Source organism: Trichoplusia ni, chromosome 1 (assembly GCF_003590095.1).
Source record: "Trichoplusia ni isolate ovarian cell line Hi5 chromosome 1, tn1, whole genome shotgun sequence".
In the NCBI taxonomy this organism is placed as follows: Eukaryota; Metazoa; Arthropoda; class Insecta; order Lepidoptera; family Noctuidae; genus Trichoplusia; species Trichoplusia ni.
The window spans coordinates 10,224,685-10,246,202 of NC_039478.1; the positions used below are offsets into that span (position 1 = coordinate 10,224,685).

A 21,518-nucleotide genomic window follows, 5' to 3' on the forward strand; every position below is an offset into this window, starting at 1 on the left:
CCATTACAAAATGACCCTACGTTTGAGGTCAAACGTGACTTGAAACAGGAAGATCACGTGCGATCTTTCTGTTTGAAGTCACTAGAACTAGAATCAAGAATGAGAATCTGTGAAGATGTTGTCTGCTATGCTAGACTTTATTCGTATAGATAAGTTACTTTAGTTTAGTAAGTAACAATAAAAACTAACTGGTTGTGAACTTCATGCTACCTAGCTTATTTGCTAAACCATCCAGGATTCAAAGGCATAGAAAAAAATCGCCATTAAGATGTTAAGATAGGAGGATACCTCAACGGCGTGCGCGGTGCTCGTGCCTCTCAAATGCTGGAAGGAGAAAAACCTATTCAAAGTTGTGGTTCTAGCAAGGAGCGTCCCTGCCTGGGATCGCGCTAGTTTGCATGGCGTTCCCGTGTTCTCAGGTAGAAATTAAGGGTGATGGTCTGGTGATGGGCTCCTTTTTCCGCACGTAGGCTCCAAGTCGGCCCATTGTGCGCAAGAGAAGGGTGAAGCACACCGGTGGTTTTAGCCGATAAGAGCCTTACCTAGCACGGAGAAAGTCAATGAGGATGTCCCCGGAATAAAAAGGAGGATACCTCAAAGGCATAGTTTTGCCATTACAGGAGAGCGTCAGTGTCTCTTTCCACATCTGCAATGACATTAAGAATCTTAATGTGTTCATTGCACCGTGACAAGTCTCAAGGACGTTACTTGGTTAGTGACCTAGGAAGCTTAGTGGGTGACTCGCACGTATAGTCAGGAGTCGTAGGTCGAGTCTTGAAATTTGAATTTTTCATTGTATTATTTGTATTTAATTGCAAAAATTATCCGATTCGCAGCACTTCCTTCGGAATCATTATTAAAAAATATATTTTTAATTATTTTTCATTATTCTAAGGGCTAATTACATTGCCCACCAATTAATATCGTGTGATTAGACGCGTGAATACTACTCAATAAAAACTCAGTTGACAATTATTTTAACCTATTGCGTGATAATAATCCAATTATCAACTAAATGACGTGGAATCTAATTATGGTTGTTAAGAGTCCTTTATCTGAGTGCCGTGAGTACGATGTATTAATAGGCATTTGTTTCTTAAGATTCCTGCACTATAGAATTAAATCCTTGTGTCGTGATTGTTTCACAAAACATTCAAGTCCCATGAAGAAATCCAGGGCAAGAGAAAGGGACAAATTATTGCCCTACGCAAGAATTGAATCTGCGAACCGGCGCGTATAGTCGTTCTTTCGTGGTGATCTATACCACTTGGATGTCCACAGAGTCTAAATTCTGAAAATATTCTGGGCAAGTATGACTAGGACTTGTCCCACCAAGGATTCCATACAAAAACAATGTTAGCCATCAAATTCATGACAGTACCAATTTGTTCAATGATACAATACTATTTTTTTTTATTATTACCCTTTCTTACACGCAATGTATGAGAATCACATTTCCTTTTGAAATAAGTCACGTGACTTTGACCTCTCATCTACATACATTTGAACGTTTTCTATTGACATTGACATTTGTAGAACTTTTATTGTCGCTTGGCTGTTCAACACAAACTTCTCACGTTACATATTGATATAAGTCAAGATTCTATCAGGTTTATATTACACGGTACTATTTTTAATGTTATAGTCAATTGGAATTCACTCAGAACCAGCATGTTTCAGATTACTTTCGATAAGATTAAAAGGAAATATGATATTTATTGATCAAGATGAGATTTATGTCCAAACGTTGTGTATTTAATGCTAGCTAACCATGCAAAAAATAAAATAATACTTTAATACCAGTATGAACTATCGCATTGTTGATAAACTGATACCATGGAAACATATAATCAGGATAATCTGGTTATAAACTATCTGTGAACCAAGTTTCGTCTTAATTCGTTCAGTGGTTTTTGCGTGAAAGAGGAACAAACATTCAAATGTAAAAACTTTCATGATTATAATATTAAAAGAATAGTAGAATATACTGGTCTATTTTTCGTCAATCGCTTTGGTTTGGTTAGAACTTTGTCTGGCTAACTGCCTGAAATTGCTGTAGTTTGCATCGCGTTCCCGTGGTCAAATAAGGAGCAAAGAAAGAGTGAAGCACTCCAGTGGTTTTTGCCGGTAAGAGTCTGTCTAATCTAAAAAATCTGTAAATCTTTTTATAGCGGAGAAACTCCATGAGGATTTCCTCAGCGTAAAAAATGGTTAGAACTGTGTCATTATACACGCGAAATCAAGGCAGCAAAAAATCGCGCTATATTTTGCTAAATATAGTTCTTTGTTCAAATAGCGAAAATGATTCAGGAAGTTAACTAAACACCATTGTTGAGTAAAGAGGTTAGGCTGTTAAACCATCAGTTGATTAAGCTAATTGCGTACGACGTAAATAAACTATCAGAAAAATATCACACTTGTGTCATAAAAACTATAAAACAAAAACCATCAACAACAGCCCATTCATTTAGAAGCTGCAAGGTCGCATACAAACACATAGACACTATTAAACAATTAACGAAACTACATTTTTTCCTTAAAATTATAATGTTCTTGTCTTATAGATATTTCTCTACTTTAGCCTCCCAGTATGGCCTACACATAAAAACCAGTCAAGTGCTAGGCGGACTCGAGATAAAAAGGGTTCCGTACACATAGACTGTCACTAGTATGACCGTATCAACCGTTGTTTGACCTTGATTATCATTTTTTATTAAAACGGCTACAGCATTACATAATCTATAAAAAAATCAACTTTTACTTTTTGAGACGATGCTGAGATACAGTCTGGTGACAGACGGACGGACACAGCGGAACCAGTGTATTCTACTTTTACCTAAAGTTAAGTTTGAGCGTTAAGTGGTAACACACATACATGTAACATTCCTAAACTAAATGTAATAGTAAAGAAAATACATAATATATTGTAATATCAACACAATTCGCTCCTAGCAACTCCTTTGAAACTGGAGCTTGAATATATTATACTAGCTGTTGCACGCGACTTCGTACCCGTGCGTAGAAGATATAAGTTATGATTTATACCTGCCCTGTTTTTTCACATTTTCCAATGTATCTTCGCTCCTATTAGTCGCAGCGTGAAGGTTTATAGCCTAAAGCCTACCTCGATGAATGGTCTATTCAACACAAAAAGAATTTTTCAATACCGGTTTTCAATATCAGACCAGTAGTTCCTGAGATTAGCGCGTTCAAACAAACAAACAAACTCTTCAGCTTTATATATTAGTATAGATAGTAGATATAGATTACTAGCTGATACCCGCGATTTCACATCCAAACAAACTTTCGCTTTTATATAGTAGGATAGGATGGCCGTTAAACGCTGCTTTGTTGTACAAATTATTTCAAGCGAATTATGGTTATTTATGGAACAAAAAACATATTAAAACACTTTATATAAGATAAAATAAAACTATTAGGGTTAGACATCCCTTTTCCTTAACTTAAAATAGACAGTAACCGAATCCCAGATCTTCTAAATACGCAAATTAAATTTCATAAAAATCGGTCAAGCCGTTTCGGAGGAGTATAGTAACCGACATAGTGACGAGAATTTGATGTATCAGATACTCTGCATATATAATATTCGAGTCAAGTATAGCACACGTCAATCATAGTCGCGTCGTTATCGGATAAGCACAGACAATGTTTTTGTTATAGAAATAAGATATTATTTTCAAAATTCAGAGGAAAATTTTGTGCAGTTTCGTTTTGTGATTTGAGTGTGAAGTTTGTTTTTAATGTAAGTGTTTTTTTTTTATTGTTTTATTGTCATTTTATTTATAGCGTTATATTTTTATTTGAATCAAGAGTACGATGGGAAACGTTTCTTTGAATTCTAGTTTTGATTGCATAAACAATTTTTTTTTATGACAAGTCTTAATATTTGTTAATAACAGTTTAATCACGTGTATTTATCGAGATAGCCCGACTAATTTCTTACTCAACCGGAGTCTTTAATCATGAATTAACGGGTTCTGAAGTTATTTTAATAGCTTGTTTATATTCATCATTATCATCAACCTTGAATAATCTTCAGGTGGGTATTGGCCTCCCTTTGTTTACACCAACTTCCTCTGTTTCTTGTTCTTTGCATACATTCTATTCCTGCTATATTTTTATATTGTCTGCCCATCTCATCCTTGGACTACCAGGAATACTAGATTATAGCTTTGAAATAATTACACAAGAAATTTTAAAATGCCTTTTACAATTGTTTTGTTAAATTCCATAAAATTGCGAGTATTTATATAAATAAAAATAGAATAAATAAATAGATAAAAATAAAAATTCGATGACTATATGAGCTATTTCCCGGAAATAATTTAGGTATATAATGACATTCTAAAAAATCTCATAAATATTTAGATTCGTACTCTGCAGCCGGTTCTATCTAATCAGCCTCAGATTCAAGATATTTTATCTCAAACTAGTTTCTAGATAAGGACACAAATATTATACTAACCTTCGGGTTCTATGAAAATATTCTAAATATACAATTTTATTACATATTGTGCTACCGAGTTCCGTAAAAAAGGCTTAAAAATCAAAATCTATTTATTCAAACTAGGCTTCAAAGTAGCACTTATTGAAGGTCAATTTTACATAGACACCTCCTCGTATCGGGCACCCTTCAAAGAATTCAAAAAATAAATTGTGGGTACAAATAAAGCTAGCCGCAAATTGATTTCTCACCCAACCAAGGAGTTTATGATCGTAACAACCGTTGCTTAACCTCAATCTTTAGGTGTAGCTCAGACGGCGGAGTATGCGGCGTTCAAAAAGCCTGCATGGCGCGCATGTGCATTACTGCATATAGTTGCATAGGTTCTATTTTCGCAGACTAAAAAGTTCGTCACAGGTAGTTTGTCGTCTGCCTTGCACCTTATTCTTGGTATATGTTGTTAGAACGGCAACAGGAATATATTATCTGCAAAAATAAATAACTGTTTACTGTTTAGCTGTGACAGTTCATGAGATACACCCTAGTGTAGGACAGATGTCTCAACGTTAATTAATTGATTAAAAAAATATAAAAACCTACGTTTTAAGATGTCAGTCCATTCAAATTTTATCAAAATCGGTCCAGCCATTCATTACATTGTCATCGGGTTTGAAGCTACCCTGAAAATTTCAGCCTGCTAGCTAGTTGCAAATAAAACCGGAAGAAACAAACGTGGCAAAAACTAAATAGATACATAACGAAATAATATAAAAAATAAGTACTAAATAAATATTTATAGCTGTTACTAAGATAACTCAAATTAATTCTGTAAATATTTTGGAAGTAAGACAGCGATATTTACTCGCGTAGCGGCATCTCGCTTCCACATTGTCAACAGCCGGGTAGAGCTCGTGATATATATTGTAGTACAGGCAATGATTAAAGGGAACTCTCTATAACAATAGCCTTTTATTCTTGACCTTAGTTAAGCTATTGTTATAAGGCTTTCAATGTCATTACATTCAATAATGGTAATTTAACAAGCCTATTAATATCCCACTTCTGGGCAAAACATAAAGGGATTTTTTAAGCATTGATCACCACGCTAGGTCCTTAGGTTGGGCGGTTTCAGAATCACCACGCTAGCTCTGCTAGGTTTCACATTCCCATGCTTGGAATCCAAGTTTCCTCATGATAAATAATAATACCTAATAATAAATTAATCATTTATTTCTCACCACAAACCAAGTAAAGAACAAAAATATGATGTTTTCCCTTACCATTTGTCAGTGGTGTCTTAGAATAATTAGGGAGAACTTAGTGTCCAATATGACTTTCAAAAATTGAAAATTAAATTTAAAACATTCCTTTGCGATGGAAACTGCATCTCGGGCATTCAAATCTAAGTCCAGAACCAGTTTCATTACATGCATAATTATGGTTATTTTACCAGCCTAATGTTGAGCTCGTGAATCGTGGAAGGATTTGGGGGAGGCCTTTACCCTTTGTGGGACACACTGGGCTAAATAAAAAACAATGTTGAGAAGGTTTCTTTAAGAAGGTCCATGTACTTCTGGTGCAGTTGTAGTTTAGTCACGACCTTCTTAAATTATGATTTTAAAAATCTAAGCAAAACGTACTCACAAAGGTTAAAACCCACTAGATTTACTCGAGATAAGTATTTAATGTGCACTCGGTCATAGTACAAATATGTCTAGGTTAGACAAATATTAACTAACATGGAACTTCGCGGAAGATTAAACATTATTTCTTGTCAGTTAAAAATTATACAAAAGTTATCCTATACCTACATATGTATAGGTATATGTACTAACGCGGCTTCGCCCGCCTGGGTGTCGGTTTTAGAAGTAAGAACATAACGCACTTTTAGCGTCGAAGTTGGATAAAAGAAAACTAGGTAACTCAAAGTGCCAGCTACCTCCAAACCAAGTCTAGCCGTTTATACGAATAGAGGCATCAGACATACAGACATGTCAAAACACAGCCTCGGCCACAGCCACAACCAATGTATTGAACACATCTTTTGTATATTCAAGTTGCATCGTAAGCATTAAACTACTTAAACTTATTTAACTACAAAATTTAAAAGTTTTTTTATTATAAAAGAAAATATTCATTAAAAGTTATCTTTGTAAGTAGCTTAGACATATATTTTTTTAAACGACTCCCGCTGTAAGGAATTGAATCCTTGTGTCGTGGGGGTTTACAAACATGCAAATCACATGCATAAGGAAACCCAGACTCAGAACAAACATGCGTGGATCTCACAAATGCTTCTCCAACGCGGATATCGAATCCGCGACACGACGACGTTGTTAGGCATTTCATCCCCCAATACATGGTGAATGCCTTCTTATCTCTAATTCCTTATAATATGTCGGTATTTCAGTATCGGTATATGGCAACGAAGTCCAGTTTTTAGCCAAACAATTGAATTCGCTATTAATTTATTGAATAAAATTTGTTATATACAACAAAAATACCAAATTGACATTCTTGTCATAACAAGTCATTATCCATTATTCTATTATCATTACGCACATTACTCAGTCCACTTTTTGTATCTATCTTAAAAAAGTAAAAAAATCACTAATAGTACTTCAAAACCAGTGTCGTTAAGTACCTATTTGTTTGACGTAGTCACATACATTTTAAAAGTGCTTATTTTCCAAGAAAATTATAGTATGTTATTACAATTATGTACACAAACGATTAGAGCAAGGCAGGTTACACACGAGGCCGTTTAACCAAGCTACATTTCTACGGAGTTAAGTGACGAAATGCAATCGAATGTATGATGATCATAGGAGCTCGTGGCTAAGCTATATAACTGCATAAATGAATCGATCACAGGTAAAGCTGTACCTGGCACGGTCGATCCGTAGATGGGAGACCATCTTTGTTATAACGAGTTATGTGTTTCGGAAGGCAAGTTAAATTGTAAGTCCCGGTTATTCATACATCTTTGACAGTCGTTACGGGTAGTCAGAAGTTAGAAAGTCTGTCAACCAGTCTTACTAAGGAGTATCATGTTGCCTAGGTTACTGGGTTGAGGAGATCGGATAGGCAGTCGCTTTTTGTAAAACACTGGTATTTAGCTGAAACCGGTAAGACGTTGGGAAAAGGTTACGCTGATGATGACCTAAAAGATTTTTACTTTTTATCCAGTCATCACCCTTTCATTTCGGATAAGAAATTATCAAATGATTTCTTTTGCTTTGAGTTGAATTGTTTGTTGTGTGGTTGTTCTGGTATGTACCCTGCCTAAGTTGGTGTAAGTAACCAACAATTGTGACGACTTCATTACAACGTTAGGGTTAAAAGATCCCAATATAATTATAAATAATTATTTTGACGTATAAGAGACGGTTAATACAGTGTGTTCCGAGTTTCCATGTGGTCTAGACTATAAAATAAACAACAATATTTATAAAATAATAGTTTATTATAAATTTTATTTTTTTAGTGGAATATTATTATAAATTCCGGGATATAAAGTCAAAGTAATTTTATTGGTGAGTAACTCTATAGCAAATATTTTATTGTTAATAATTTAAATTTAGCGGAAGCGGTGGCGAGACGACCTCAACGCTTATCGCGTGGGCTGGTTCCATGACGGCTAGAATAGAGAATCGTGGAAGGATTTGGGGGAGGCCTTTGCCCAGCAGTGGGACACAGTGAGCTGGAGAAAAAAAAATTGATGCGAAATTATTTTATCACAAAATTGATATCGATTCGATATCGATTAAGCACAAAACATTCCTATGCTTTGATCCTGGCTATAAACTATCTAATTATTTATATTATTTTACGTCCTAAACTCTCTTACAAATTGCACAGTATAAAAAAAGTCCTAAACAAAAACAAAAGACCAATTAAGCTTTCTTAAAAGAACCTCTTTTAAAATTAAATTTTGATATTTAATTAAAATAATTTTGAAGGGAAGTGTCCTTCAGTCTTCCTGAAGGATTAATATCGCAAGCTCAATTTCGGATTAATTAATCAAATACGTTGATTCACCATTGGGACACTTCATAAATCTAATTTAAGTTAACATTTTTTTTTTAATTTCTGTCTTGAAGTATATTATTTTAAATGTGGTTCGTTTTTTGACACCTCCAGACACATGCACCCAGACTCAGAATAAGCATTCATGGATTACATAAACGCTTGTCCTAGGCGAGGTTTGACTTCAGTCGGTGACCTCTCGGCTATTAGTAACAAATTTAAATTTAAAAGTAGAAAGTTATTGAGAAGCTGCGTTAAACTAATTATGTCAGAATAGATATATTATGTTTCGGTTTTTTTTTAAGGTTAGATTTATTTTATCCTTTTTTTAATTGGAGGTCCGGTGAAGTGCATCGCGAGCCTTCATTTAAGTCAATATGGCTTTCTCGCAATTTGCTTTGACAGAGTGAGATATAATCGTCATGTCTGTCTTATTTAACCGTCCTCAGTTTTCATAGGTATTAAGAAGTTTGGAACAGCCTGTCTCTCAAAAACCAGATTATGTATTTCTGTAGCCGCTTTGAAAATAAAAAATGTATGGGACTCACAATTTAACGTGCATTAAAGATAGTCACCCATCTACGGACCGACCGCGTCAGGTGTTGCTTAACCTGTGATCTTCATACATTCGATTGTTTTCGTTGTAACAACAAGTAACAGTAATTAAATCGACGTTATGCAACGTCTCGTACGGTCAAAAGTTTGATGAAAACATTAGCAGAATCTTAGCTTAGTTTTTTTCTGTTTCAAGTTCAAAATAAAAGAGTTAAAACTCCAAATGAGCGTATTTCCCTTGCCGCAAATTCGCAAAAACTTCTGAAACATTATAATAATATTTAATGTAATGTGTGTTTTTGGTAAAAAACTGTGCAAAAGATGTTTAAAAGTAATGAAGTGTGTCCACGACCATGACTCTTGGCCATTTCGGAAAGAGATAAAAATCTGTTAGAGCGAGCTAGAAAAATACTTATTCGTTGTGTGAGATAGAGAAGTGAATATTTTCTGATCTGCTATTTCAGGAACAAAAATTTAAATAATTACCTTAAGAACTTAATCGTCTATAGCATCCGCTCGAAAATTATTGTATTTTGTCTCATAGTCGCGTATAACTCAGATATCGCTACTATTATCGCAAATCAGAAAGTAGTTCTGTTTTATTATCTGTCTAAACAGCTGAAACAATTTGGTTGGAAGATAGCTTACACTCCAAGCAAAAGAATAGGTTACTTTAACATTGGCAAACCTGAGTAAGCACTTGTCATTAATAAAACTGAATGTTTTCATGATTTAACCTTAAGGTATGTCCAACAGTGGATTATTGACTGATGATAAAGGTTAAGCTATGCGGATGCGGTTGGTCCGTGGATGGGTGGCCATCGACATCAATGGTCACCCATCTATGGTGACGACTTCCGCCGTCTTTCGGAAGGCGCGTAAAATTGTGGGTTGTAAATTATAAATTTATAATGGCTGTTAATTATAAATATCCTTTACGTTTAGTCAGAAGTTAGAAAGTCTGACAACCGGTCTTACTAAGAGGTATCGTTTCGCCCAGGGTACTGGGTCGAGTATGAAGGATTGCAACGCATTGCCATACACCGACACAAAAACGCGGATGATGTAGTACGGCGCTTCAGGTTTAGTCAGTAAGAGACTGATACTACCAATGTCTTCCCCAAAGGAGTGGATGTCCATGAAGATACCACAGCTTTAACAAAAAAAAAGATTCCTGGATCAAGGAGGTCAGATAGGCAGTCGCTCCTTGTAAAACACTTCTACTCAGCTTCAAACGGTTAGACTGGAAGCCAACCCCAACATAGCTTGGAAAAGGCTAGGATGATGACGACTCCGACTTTGACGACCTCCGTGGTCGAGTGGCGTACGGACCGGTTTCAAGGTGTCGCTAGCTCTGAGGTCCCGGGTTCGATCCCCGGTCGGGTCAATGTAAAAATTCTTATTTCTACATTGTCTCGGGTCTGGGTGTTTGTGGTACCTTCGTTGTATCTGAATTCCATAACACAAGTGCTTTCGCAACTTACTTTGGGTTCAGAACAATGTATGTGATGTTGTCCGCATTATTATGATGATTATTTAATAATGTTTTAACTTATTTTTCTATTCTTACTTCGCATAATATATAACGACAAAGTTATAACATGACGCACATTATCATTAGATCGCATTACAATGGCTTGTTGCAATGCTTCAATGCCTCAAATTACTTTAATAATGCAATAAAGTATTGTAACCACAATATAAAATGCTTGGCGATGTTTTTCTTTAAGTTTTGCTTATAAAACAATTTTGTTAGTTCATGGCCACAATTTTGCTAATTAATTATGCTATTAAATACAATAGCATAATTAACTTAATATAAATAATAATAATATGAATTCTTTTAATCCGCGTCTCGGAATTAATGACGTTGTAAATACTTTATTTTATAAATCTGACTTAATATTTATTTACAATTTTACAGAGTTAAATATTTACAAGTTAAAAAACAAAAAATAATTAAATCAAAGCATCCGCCAGAAAGTCTTGCATATAATATTGACGCTCAAAAAAGGATTTTAAAACAATCAAGTTGAAGAGCATAATTATTTGCCAAAAAAAACGATCGAGAACGAGCATTCAATTTGCAATTCCTGTCAAACATTTTTGAACTTTGAAGTTTCAGTTTTAAAGTCCATTTTCGAGTGTATATTCTAAAGATTTTTGTATCCCTGTTTAAGTAGTAAGACGTTCGCTTTTGTGACGTGTGACGTCATTAGTCATGAATACTACGGTATTACATAGGTCTTTAAGGTGCCATATACCTAATTAAATACAATTTAATAATTAACTTCATTTTGCTTTAGTTGTAAACAATAATATAAACTAGTTGAACTCTATAACTTTACCTTGGCAATGGCCTTGGCTAGATATAAACAAACAGACAGAAATAACAATAAAACTGAGTGAGAACCTGAACGTACTCCGACAAGTATTAATGTCTAGTTTTCAATTTTATTATTTTATCTTGTTTTGCCTGGTTTAGCTGGCCTAGTATTGTAGTCAGGGGTCCTGACTGGGTGCATGAAGGATTGCAACGCATTGCCATACACCGACACAAAAACGCGGATGACGTAACACGACGGTTCAGGTTTAGTCAGTAAAAGCCTGACACTACCCATTTCCTCCCCCGAGGGAGTGGGTGGCCATGAGGATTCTCCCGCCTTACCAAAAAAAAGGGGTCCTGACTGGTATACTGGAGGTCGTAGGTAGAATTTCCAGCCTGGAAAAATACATGTGTAATCATTGTGAGCAAGATCATTTTCGTCCTGTCTCTGAGGATGTTTTTCATACTATGCAGCTATAATTTGGGATATTAGTGTGTATTATCAGTCATTTAGAACTCATAATAAAAGCTTGGTTTGTTTAAAACAACAAATCAATGTGCGGAAGCAGTAATAATACAATACAGTAAATAACTTGATACCCATATTTTAATTAATTGCCAATAAGTAGATTTCCCTGACATTTTATTGCTGGCTTCAATACATTATTCTACATATTGAGATGGATAAAAACTCTATCCAAATCTATACTTATATTATAAATGCGAAAGTATCTCTATCCATCAGTCTGACTCGCTTTCACGCCAGAACTACTCAACAGATTGTCATTATATTTGGTACACCGATAGTCTAGAGTCTGAAAAAGAATAGGCATAAACCATAGGCTATATAAACTACTTTTTAACTGGAAAAAGGGTTGTAAGGGGGGGGGGTCAGAATGACCATAAAAATATGCGTACAGCGGAAGTAATTCTGTATGTCAGTCTGTCTGTCTCTATCTGTAAACTGAACTCCACGCAGACGAAGTCACGGGCAACAGCTAAAGTAGAATAAAAAATAATACATTATCGACGTAACCATTTCCTGCCCGAACATAGCTCATTTGTGGCGTTTCATAGCAACGTCTGTCCAAGCTTTATATAAAACTAGCCTTTCGCTCGCGGCTTCGCCCGCGTCGAGGTCGGTTATATCGTGTTTCCAAGAGAACTCTTCAAAAGTCCGAGATAAAAACTATCCTATGTTCTTTCTCAAGGTCAACTCTATCTCTGTACCGAATTTCATTATAAGCAGTTCAGTGGTTTAGACGTGAAAGCGTAACAGACAGACAGACGGACAGACAGACAGACAGAGTTACTTTCGCATTTATAATATTGGTAGGGATCCTGTCTCAATCAAGCCTTTAACACAACGTTACCAGTTTAGTTTATTTATAGCAGACTTATTGGTCGATTCATGTATTAAATTGCCAGCCAAAATATCACTAATCTGTTTTACATACTGCAGATATAAAACACACAGTACAGATATAAAAAAACTTAATTATAGGATAAAAAGCCTGTTAATAAAATATGGATATTTTTTGCTCGCTGGCTGGTTATTTGATACATAACTGCATCCATTATTAGTAGTTTTTTCCTTATAGCTGTGCTTGATTACCTGTTGTGGCAAGTTAGTTGCGAAATAGATTGTCCAGACTTGGGTAGTGCTTGGTGAGACTAGATTTTAGTCTTTCGAATTTTTGATTATGCATTTTTAAATTGGCATTTAAATTTTAGTATTCATTTGTGTTACGAATAAGGTGTCTAGCTGTTATAGTTTGACTGATAATCAGGCTTTATAGTGTAAGTTATAAGGTTATTCGCGATTATTTTTCTTCACACATTTTTATTCATTTGTATACCTATTATGTCAATTACGTTCTGGTAAATGTATGAAAATTGATTAAGTGATTTTTCAAACTTGTTTTTGTTACTTAGTAACTTTCTTACCTATTTTCATATTAAAGTTGTGAATTCAAATTCTGCATTTTTCTGCACTTTTTCAGAACGTACTACTGCAGTCACAAGAAAAGATTTAGACCGAGAAACAAATACAGCCACAATGGATTACATAACGGAACCAGAAAACAAATTGTTCAGGCACGGTCCAGAAGTTATACAGAAGATAAGAAAAGAATATAATTTAGATAAAGAAGAGAGAAGAGAAGAGGCTATTAGAATTGTAGAACAATGGATCAAAACTCAAGAACATTTTATAAAGAAGGAATATCGTAAGTTTACTCCAAATGTTCATATTATTTCCATAAAAACCTATATGTGACCGTTATCTATATATCTATATACTAATATATAAAGCTGCAGAGTTTGTTTGTTTGAACGCGCTAATCTCAGGAACTACTGGTCCAAATTGAAAAAATCTTTTTGTGTTGAATAGACCATTTATCGAGGAAGGCTTTAGGCTATAAACCATCACGCTGCGACTAAAAGGAGCGAAGATAGGTACAGTGGAAAATGTGAAAAAACAGGGCAGGTATAAATCATAACTTATAACTTCTACCCACGGGAACGAATTTGCGGGCAACAGCTAGTGTATAACATATGAAAGTTATATTCGAAAGTTAGAGATAAGTCTTGAATCTTGAATATTGTGTTTTGGTGCTCCTACTTCCCCCCCATAGTATAAAAGTCAATCAATTAATAAATCTTTTATCAATCAAAGGTTGGGGTAGAATATAGTTTGGCATAACGTTTTCGCATGACTTTTATTAGCATCAAATGCAACATTTGTAACATTTCCATACAATTAACATTAAATGCATTCAAAATTTGCAGCTTCTATGTTTTCCTTTTGTTGCTTTTTTTGTTTGAACGGTCAGTCAAAAAAAGATCAATCCTTGACTGGTTTTAATTATTTAACAAATTATTGTAATTGAATGAAATTTGAAGCTTGAACCTTGAACCAATGATCTCTTGGTTACTAGAAACACAGTCATTTAATATCATATACAAACAAGAATACTTTGAGGAGAGCATGGTACAATGCAGGTATCGGAGAATGGAGATTATGCTTTTTATTGCTCGACTTGGCGTGTCTTCTGATCATGAATCTACTGTAGAATGTTGTTGACATTAGACTTATAAATGATTCCAATGATTTCAGCTAAATCCTATATAGAAAAAAGTATAATAACCTCAAAAGGATCCATAGAAAGGGCGAAGATGCAGATAGACAAAATGTGTACGATGAGGACTTTGTTGCCAAAATATTTCCAAATAACCAATATTCAAGAGAGCGAACTGATGGATATGTTGCAAAAAGGGTAAGTTCAATAAAATTTACAAAACCATTAGAAGAAAGAGAAGCTTTTTTTGGTATGGCGGGGGAATTCTCTATGGCAGCACGGATGGCCGACTTATAGACGGTCATCATGCAAATTCCACTGCGAGTAATGTGTGGCAGGTTCGATCCGCGCTTAGAACCAGCATTTGTGTGATCCATTAATGCTTGTCCTGAGTCTGACAGTCTCTGTGCATGTCACTTGAATGTAGTGAAACCCCAACGATAGAAGGATTTAATTTTAAGATTAAGGCTATAATTTAATAAGTGAGAATCTTGTGTCACCGATAAAGTGCTTAATTTTTCCTTTGGGCGTTATATAGTGTTTTAATTGATGCTTTTTTTGGTTGAACCTCATCATAATTCAGCCCCTATGGTGAGGGAATTTTTAGTGCCAGACTCTTACTGACGAAACCTAAACGACCATTCTTCGTCATTCGCGTTTTTATGCCCGGTGTATGGCAATGCGTTGCAATCCTTCATACAATGGATAAAATCTCTATGAAAGTGGCTAAACTATTTATTTTTTCTCCTTTCAGTTACATCGGATTGGTACCGCAGCTAACTCAGGAACTGCACAGAGTCATCATCATTAAGATCAAACCAGATGCTAACATTAGTTCTGGAGATTACACAATGCTTTTCAAATTCTTCGTCATTGTAAGTAAAAACAGTACAGTTTTAGACTTAAGTTCCTCCTTCTTTATCCATAAGACATTTCTACAACCGTAAACGTCATTATATAACTTTAAGATTTTTTTATTATTCTCCCGTAATCCTTGTATCACGGAGAGTTTCACTAGCATTCAAGTCATATGCACAAAAAGATTCAAAAATCCAAAAATTGTAATTTAAAAATGACATTTCGTTCTCATAATTCACGTGACTTTGCACTTTCCTCTTCGAAAATTCAAGTGTTTTTGTGTATTTGATTGAAGTTAACCATTGAATAAATTTTAATATCACTTGGCTAGAAGGGCTGAGAGTGAGAGAAGAGCCTAAAATGGAGAGATGTAGAGCTTAATTTGGTAAAATTGATAATTGATAAAAAGAGTCGACAGAGTCGGTTTATTCAGTCCGAAGTTCTGAGGTGACAAACCAATAACAAATGAATTGAGAACCTCCTTCTTTTTGAGTCGGCTGAAAAATCTTTATCCGAAATGCAAGAAACCAACGATAGGTATCGGCATTTTCAAAAGACTGTTTTTAATAACGTTGTTCTATTTGGAATTTACTATTGGCCTAGAACTAAAACTCGTTACATTTACATAAACCATACCCTCAACTTTATAGCTCATCTAAATGTTTAACACCTGGATTTACTGCCTATTTTAAAGTTAGTGTATAGTATTTATAGGGTTCGGTACCTGAAGGATGAAAAGGCGCTATCGCGCCTTTATTATTTAGGCCCTCCTGTCCGTCCGTCTGGCACTAGGCTGTGTTTCATGAACCGTTATAGCTAGGCAATTGAATTTTCCATTGATGACGTATTTCTGTTGCCGTTTTGAGAGGCAATAATAAAAATTACTAACCTAACCTAATTTAAGTAACTGTTAGTGCGGTTACAAATTGATAAGTGAACATTTTCTTTTAATCCTGTACCCTAAAGTCCGGTCAGCGGTCCGGTTATTTGACCGAACTATCATAATCTTTTTTTTAAACCCGTTGCAGGTAGCTGAATATTTAAAATCCTACGATTATTGTCAAGGATTTACGATAATTGGAGACTGTTACGACGCAAGCGCAGCTGATGTTTTATCTAAAGTTAATCTACTTGAGCTTCAGCAAATTATACCTTTATTCACTGTAAGTACGTTTTCATCAACATAGTGATCCATATAGGGAAGTTTTGAGCAGTGATCACCACTCTAGCTTTTATCGTATTGCCAATTTCTGATGAGAACATTTTCAAGGGGGTTTCCTGGATTAGATTGGTTTTCACGATAATTTCATTCACCGTTTTATCAGCGATGACTTATCTGAGGGCACGGCAGTGCCCCTGCCAAGTCTCGAGCAAAACGGGCACGGCCGTACCATCTTTTCTCGAAGCGATTCGCGGCTGTTTCGCCCCCCCTGTATCTTCGACGTGGACAAAGCTAGGAGTTTAGCTTTTCGGGGAATAATAGTAGGCATTAGAACAAGCTTAAGTTCGAAATTACATGCCAATTGAATTAATGGTTTAGGAGTTACGGTCGATCAAAGTTACACCATTTTGTCACTCACTGACTCACTGACAGATCATCAAAAATCTAAGGTACTTCTAGCAGACTTAGAAACTTCAAATTTTGCACCAAGATAGGTCCTTAGCCACATATAAAGGAAAAATTATAAAAACATTAAAAAATAATATGCCATAGAAAACAATTTTATATTTGCGGTTTGGCAAGAACATTATGTATGGATTTTGACTGCATTGTTAACTTTGTTCGTTGTTTAAGTACCTATTCAATTGGATGAATACATGCATAGAATAGAAAAGAATAATATAAATGTAATACACAGACTATCATTAATACAAATTAATACATAAAATTCATAATTCATTAAATTAATAAAGCTAAAACTCCATTGTATTGCGATAAATATTGTATGCGCGCTCGATAGATGGCGTTGTACGTGTCTGAATCGCGCTATGGTTTCGTTACAAAGCGCAGTCTAAGTAGTACTTCAGAATAATTCGATAATTTTCATTTGATAGCGCCACCTGTCTATGAAAAACCATTTCGAAACTAAAAAATATTGTAGTGATAATTGATATTCGGAGAACTTTACGTGTTATTTAGTTTAGTTTAGCTATAGTTTGTAAGTTAGTAGATATATATATGCATATATATATAAGTTTAAGCTTGTTTACATTAGAAGTAACGAAGTCTCAGAGAAGAAACAAAAGAGATAGAGATAGAGAATGGGTTCTAAGCAAAGCAGTAGCTGAAGTCCTAGAAATTATGACACCTAAAAAAAAAGAAAGAAATACACTTACAAAAAATAAATGAGATCCCACCAAAAACATTAAATGTAAAAAAATGCCAAGTCTCTCGATGCAGTCTTTCCATCGTAAAAAGTTTTGAGATCTCATAGAAGCCAAGTCCTATTCAAAATATTTTGTAGTTATAAATCAACATTTAGTAATTGTATCAATAGTTTTCTTTATATTATAATTATAGTGACTTGGCAATGAGCACAAATTAAAAGCTGCTTGATGCCTGGAATTATGTGCAAATGTTACTGACGAGACCAGTGATCAGATTATTTGTTATGTGTGAATCATGATGGTCACTACCGACTACATGCTCCAATACAATAATTAAGAATACCTTACGGGCCATCGCTTTATGAAAGTAAATGAATCGAGAGTACACTAAGACTGACTGCCGTTGCCGAAATTCGGTTGGGACGACACGGATAAACCAAAAGAAAATTAATTTTGTGATATTAATGTTTACGCATGCGGTGTGTGTAACTTTCATCTCCTACAAATATGCCGTTTTATTTGTTTCTTCTTGTGCTCATTGCCAAGTCACTATAATTATAATATAAAGAAAACTATTGATACAATTACTAAATGTTGATTTATAACTACAAAATATTTTGAATAGGACTTGGCTTCTATGAGATCTCAAAACTTTTTACGATGGAAAGACTGCATCGAGAGACTTGGCATTTTTTTACATTTAATGTTTTTGGTGGGATAATTATTAAGTACACATACATTGAAAAAGGCACATACATGCTTTGCCAACCTTGGGATATAGCCTACACCTCGCGCATAAAAATCCATGTCTAAAACCGCAAGGCCACCACGCCTTTCACGATTCGAAGATAGTTGACGCTTTAATTTCAAAATCACTTACCTAAATGGTTTAAAAATTTCAGGACGGTTTCGGTACAAAAATAAAAGGAATTATTTTTGTAACTGCTTCAAAATTCATTGAAGGTTTTGTGAAACTTGTAAAGCCTTTCTTTTCTGAGAAAGTGGCGAACAGGATACATGTAGCAACTACGAAGGCTGGTGTCCAGGAGTACATCCCTAATGATATACTGCCTGAGGAGTATGGAGGGAAGGGAGAATCAGTAGAAGTATTACATGGTAAGCGAGTTGATTATAATTTTATCCTACTATTATTATAAAGGCGAAAGTTTGTAAGTTTGGATGTACGGATGTTTGTTACACTTTCACGTAAAAACTACTGAATGGATTTGAATGAAACTTTACCACAATATAGCTTATACATCAGAAAAACACACAGGCTACAATTTTTGAGGTTTCTAATGTTAGGTCGTAAAAAACACATTTTTTGCGCTTACATTGCAAACGCTGACTGAATCCTACAAGATAGATAGAAGGCAGGTATAAATTATAACTTATATCTTCTAACCACGCGGACGAAGTCGCGGGCAACAGCTAGTTTAATTTTAAAACTAATTTGACCCATGGACCTATACCCTAAGGAATTTAATTTTTATCTCACGGGGGTTTTAGACACAAGCAAGGTAGCATAGGTAAGCAAGATGGCCAGACTAAAAACAAACATCACACAAATGCATGTCCTACGTTGAGATCGAACCCATGACACATAGCGAGTGGTGGGCTAGGTTAAATACTCCACTTGGCTAGTGCAGTCAATATGATTTGTAAAGTCTTTATATTGACATGTGTTTTAACAGACTCCGGTCATAGTTCTATTATAAAACTTCTGTTCATAAAATACAATTAGCATTTTTTTTTAAATCTAGATCATTCTTGAGGGTAAAAACTGGTCTTCCTACTTCTTGACTATAAAAACACACTTTGACAAATACACAATAATAATTGACGTCCAAAGGTATTATTTTTAATTCCCTTTGGCTACTGACCCTTTAACGGAAAAATGATTATAATATGGTTATTTATCTTTTTCCAGATAAACTAGTACAGAGTTTATCATCAAAATCTCACCAAGAACTCCTAAAGGAAATGAATGCAGCCTGCACGGACGAATCGAAGAGAAACCGGGATAAATTCAATGAGAAATATATGGGGATGCCAGGAACATTTAGGACGCTGAGCTTAGACTAAGTTATAGAAAAGATAATGACACTGATTTCAATGCGTACTATTGCTATCTTTTACTTTCATAAAGAGTAAAATAAGGACAGCCATAGTTTTACTTAGAAATGTTAAACAATTTTGCAGTAATAACCATTTTGCTTCAGCGCATTTGATTATTAACGGATTTTTGGGTGAATTTTAATTGTTTTTTTTTTGACTTCGTAATTTCTTGTTGTCCTTCTCTAATTTTATCAAATGAAGAAGACACCAATATCCTACATTTAGTTTAATATATGTTCAGAGGGATCAGAGTCAATGTCTTCAGGTAGTATGTGTATTAGGGTCTATGTTGTTGCCTAACTAGTGAATTTCGGGGACAAAAACCATCCTTATAGTAATGACAATAAAGAGGATAATACTGTAATTACTGATGTGATATTTTCTTTTTATACTCTTTGATGCACTAAAAATAAGATAATTGATCAAAAAGTGTTTGTTGACGAAAATTCACAGTACATTTCTAAAGCAAGCCTTTAGTACCTTAACCAAAGGGTAGAAATGTAATCCCAAACAACGTACGCTATTCTTTCGGTTTGTATGACTCCAAGCCGTTTCCCATGAACTGTTATAATATATCTACATAGTTTCCAATGAGTGACCAATATTTATTAACCGACTTCAAAAAAAGGAGGAGGTTCTCAATTCGACTGTTTTTTTTTTTTTTTTTTTTGTTTGTTACCTCGTAACTTGCGATTGGGTGAACCGATTTTCATGATTCTTTTTTTATTTGAAAGCTTGTGCTTCCCGTGTGGTCCCATTATCACCATTTCAATATCTGATGATGGGATCTTGTAGAAATCGGGGGAACTCTTCAATAAATAACAGCAGATTAACCGCAATTGTTGCTATAGCATATCTAAGCATTGTTTACGCCATCACACAACATATTATCACGCCTGTACTCACTACAAAGGTTATAAAAACTATTTCGAAAAAAAATAATGTTCAAGGTCACTTACAAAGTTTTACAAAAAACGCAATACTGAAACTAAAATAAACATAATTAGATGTTTGTTCTGATGAGATATTCGGTTATTCAAAATGGCCTCCATAATTAACATCACTCTCAAATGGTAACAGACTGGGTGGAGGCTTTCGAACAAATATCACTGGGAATTCTGGGCAGTTTCACGGGGGTAAAGAACTCATTTGGGCAGCGCGTTTAGTAGGCGTACCTATACTAAAAATCACTAACTTTCCACTAAAAAGTGAAAAATAAAATTAATTTTGGAAAAAAATAAAAACCGACTTCAAGACTACACTAACAATATATACAATTGAACTAAAAAGTATAAAATAATATTTTAATTACAAGCCAAAGAACACTAAAGGAAAATCAACGAAATTATTGATACTTATGCATACTATTTACATTTTAAAATCAGTTATTTTTGGAGTCGGTGCCAGGCAAAACAAAAACAATATATTAATGACACAAAAAGAAATTACATAAATAATTGAAAAACAACCGATAATTGAAAAGAAGACAATAAAATAATTTATCTATTAATAACACAAAAAAGAAACATAAAATAATACATACAAACATAAAACACAACCATCAGCGTCTTCTGCCCTCACGCGTCTGCCCGCATTTGGCACCGATCTCAAAAATAACTGATTTTCAAATGTAAATAGTATGCATAAGTATCAATAATTTCGTTGATTTTCCTTTAGTGTTCTTTGGCTTGTAATTAAAATATTATTTTATACTTTTTAGTTCAATTGTATATATTGTTAGTGTAGTCTTGAAGTCGGT

General features: G+C 34.7%; 1 protein-coding gene across 2 annotated transcripts; it reads left to right on the plus strand.

The window, feature by feature from the left end:
• The first annotated feature begins 3,577 nt into the window (after positions 1-3,577).
• Positions 3,578-20,123, plus strand: LOC113494156 (alpha-tocopherol transfer protein-like). 2 transcript variants are annotated; one of them, XM_026872352.1, is made up of 7 exons: positions 3,578-3,763; positions 13,379-13,603; positions 14,494-14,653; positions 15,210-15,330; positions 16,342-16,476; positions 18,544-18,757; positions 19,572-20,123. In XM_026872352.1, the coding sequence occupies exons 2-7, from the start codon at positions 13,435-13,437 to the stop codon at positions 19,724-19,726; spliced, it is 954 nt and encodes a 317-aa protein (XP_026728153.1). In that variant the 5' UTR covers positions 3,578-3,763; positions 13,379-13,434; the 3' UTR covers positions 19,727-20,123. The 2 variants fall into 2 exon arrangements, with proteins under 2 accessions (XP_026728153.1, XP_026728162.1); XM_026872361.1 differs by lacking the exon at positions 3,578-3,763 and adding an exon at positions 12,997-13,175.
• The last annotated feature ends 1,395 nt before the right edge of the window (positions 20,124-21,518 follow it).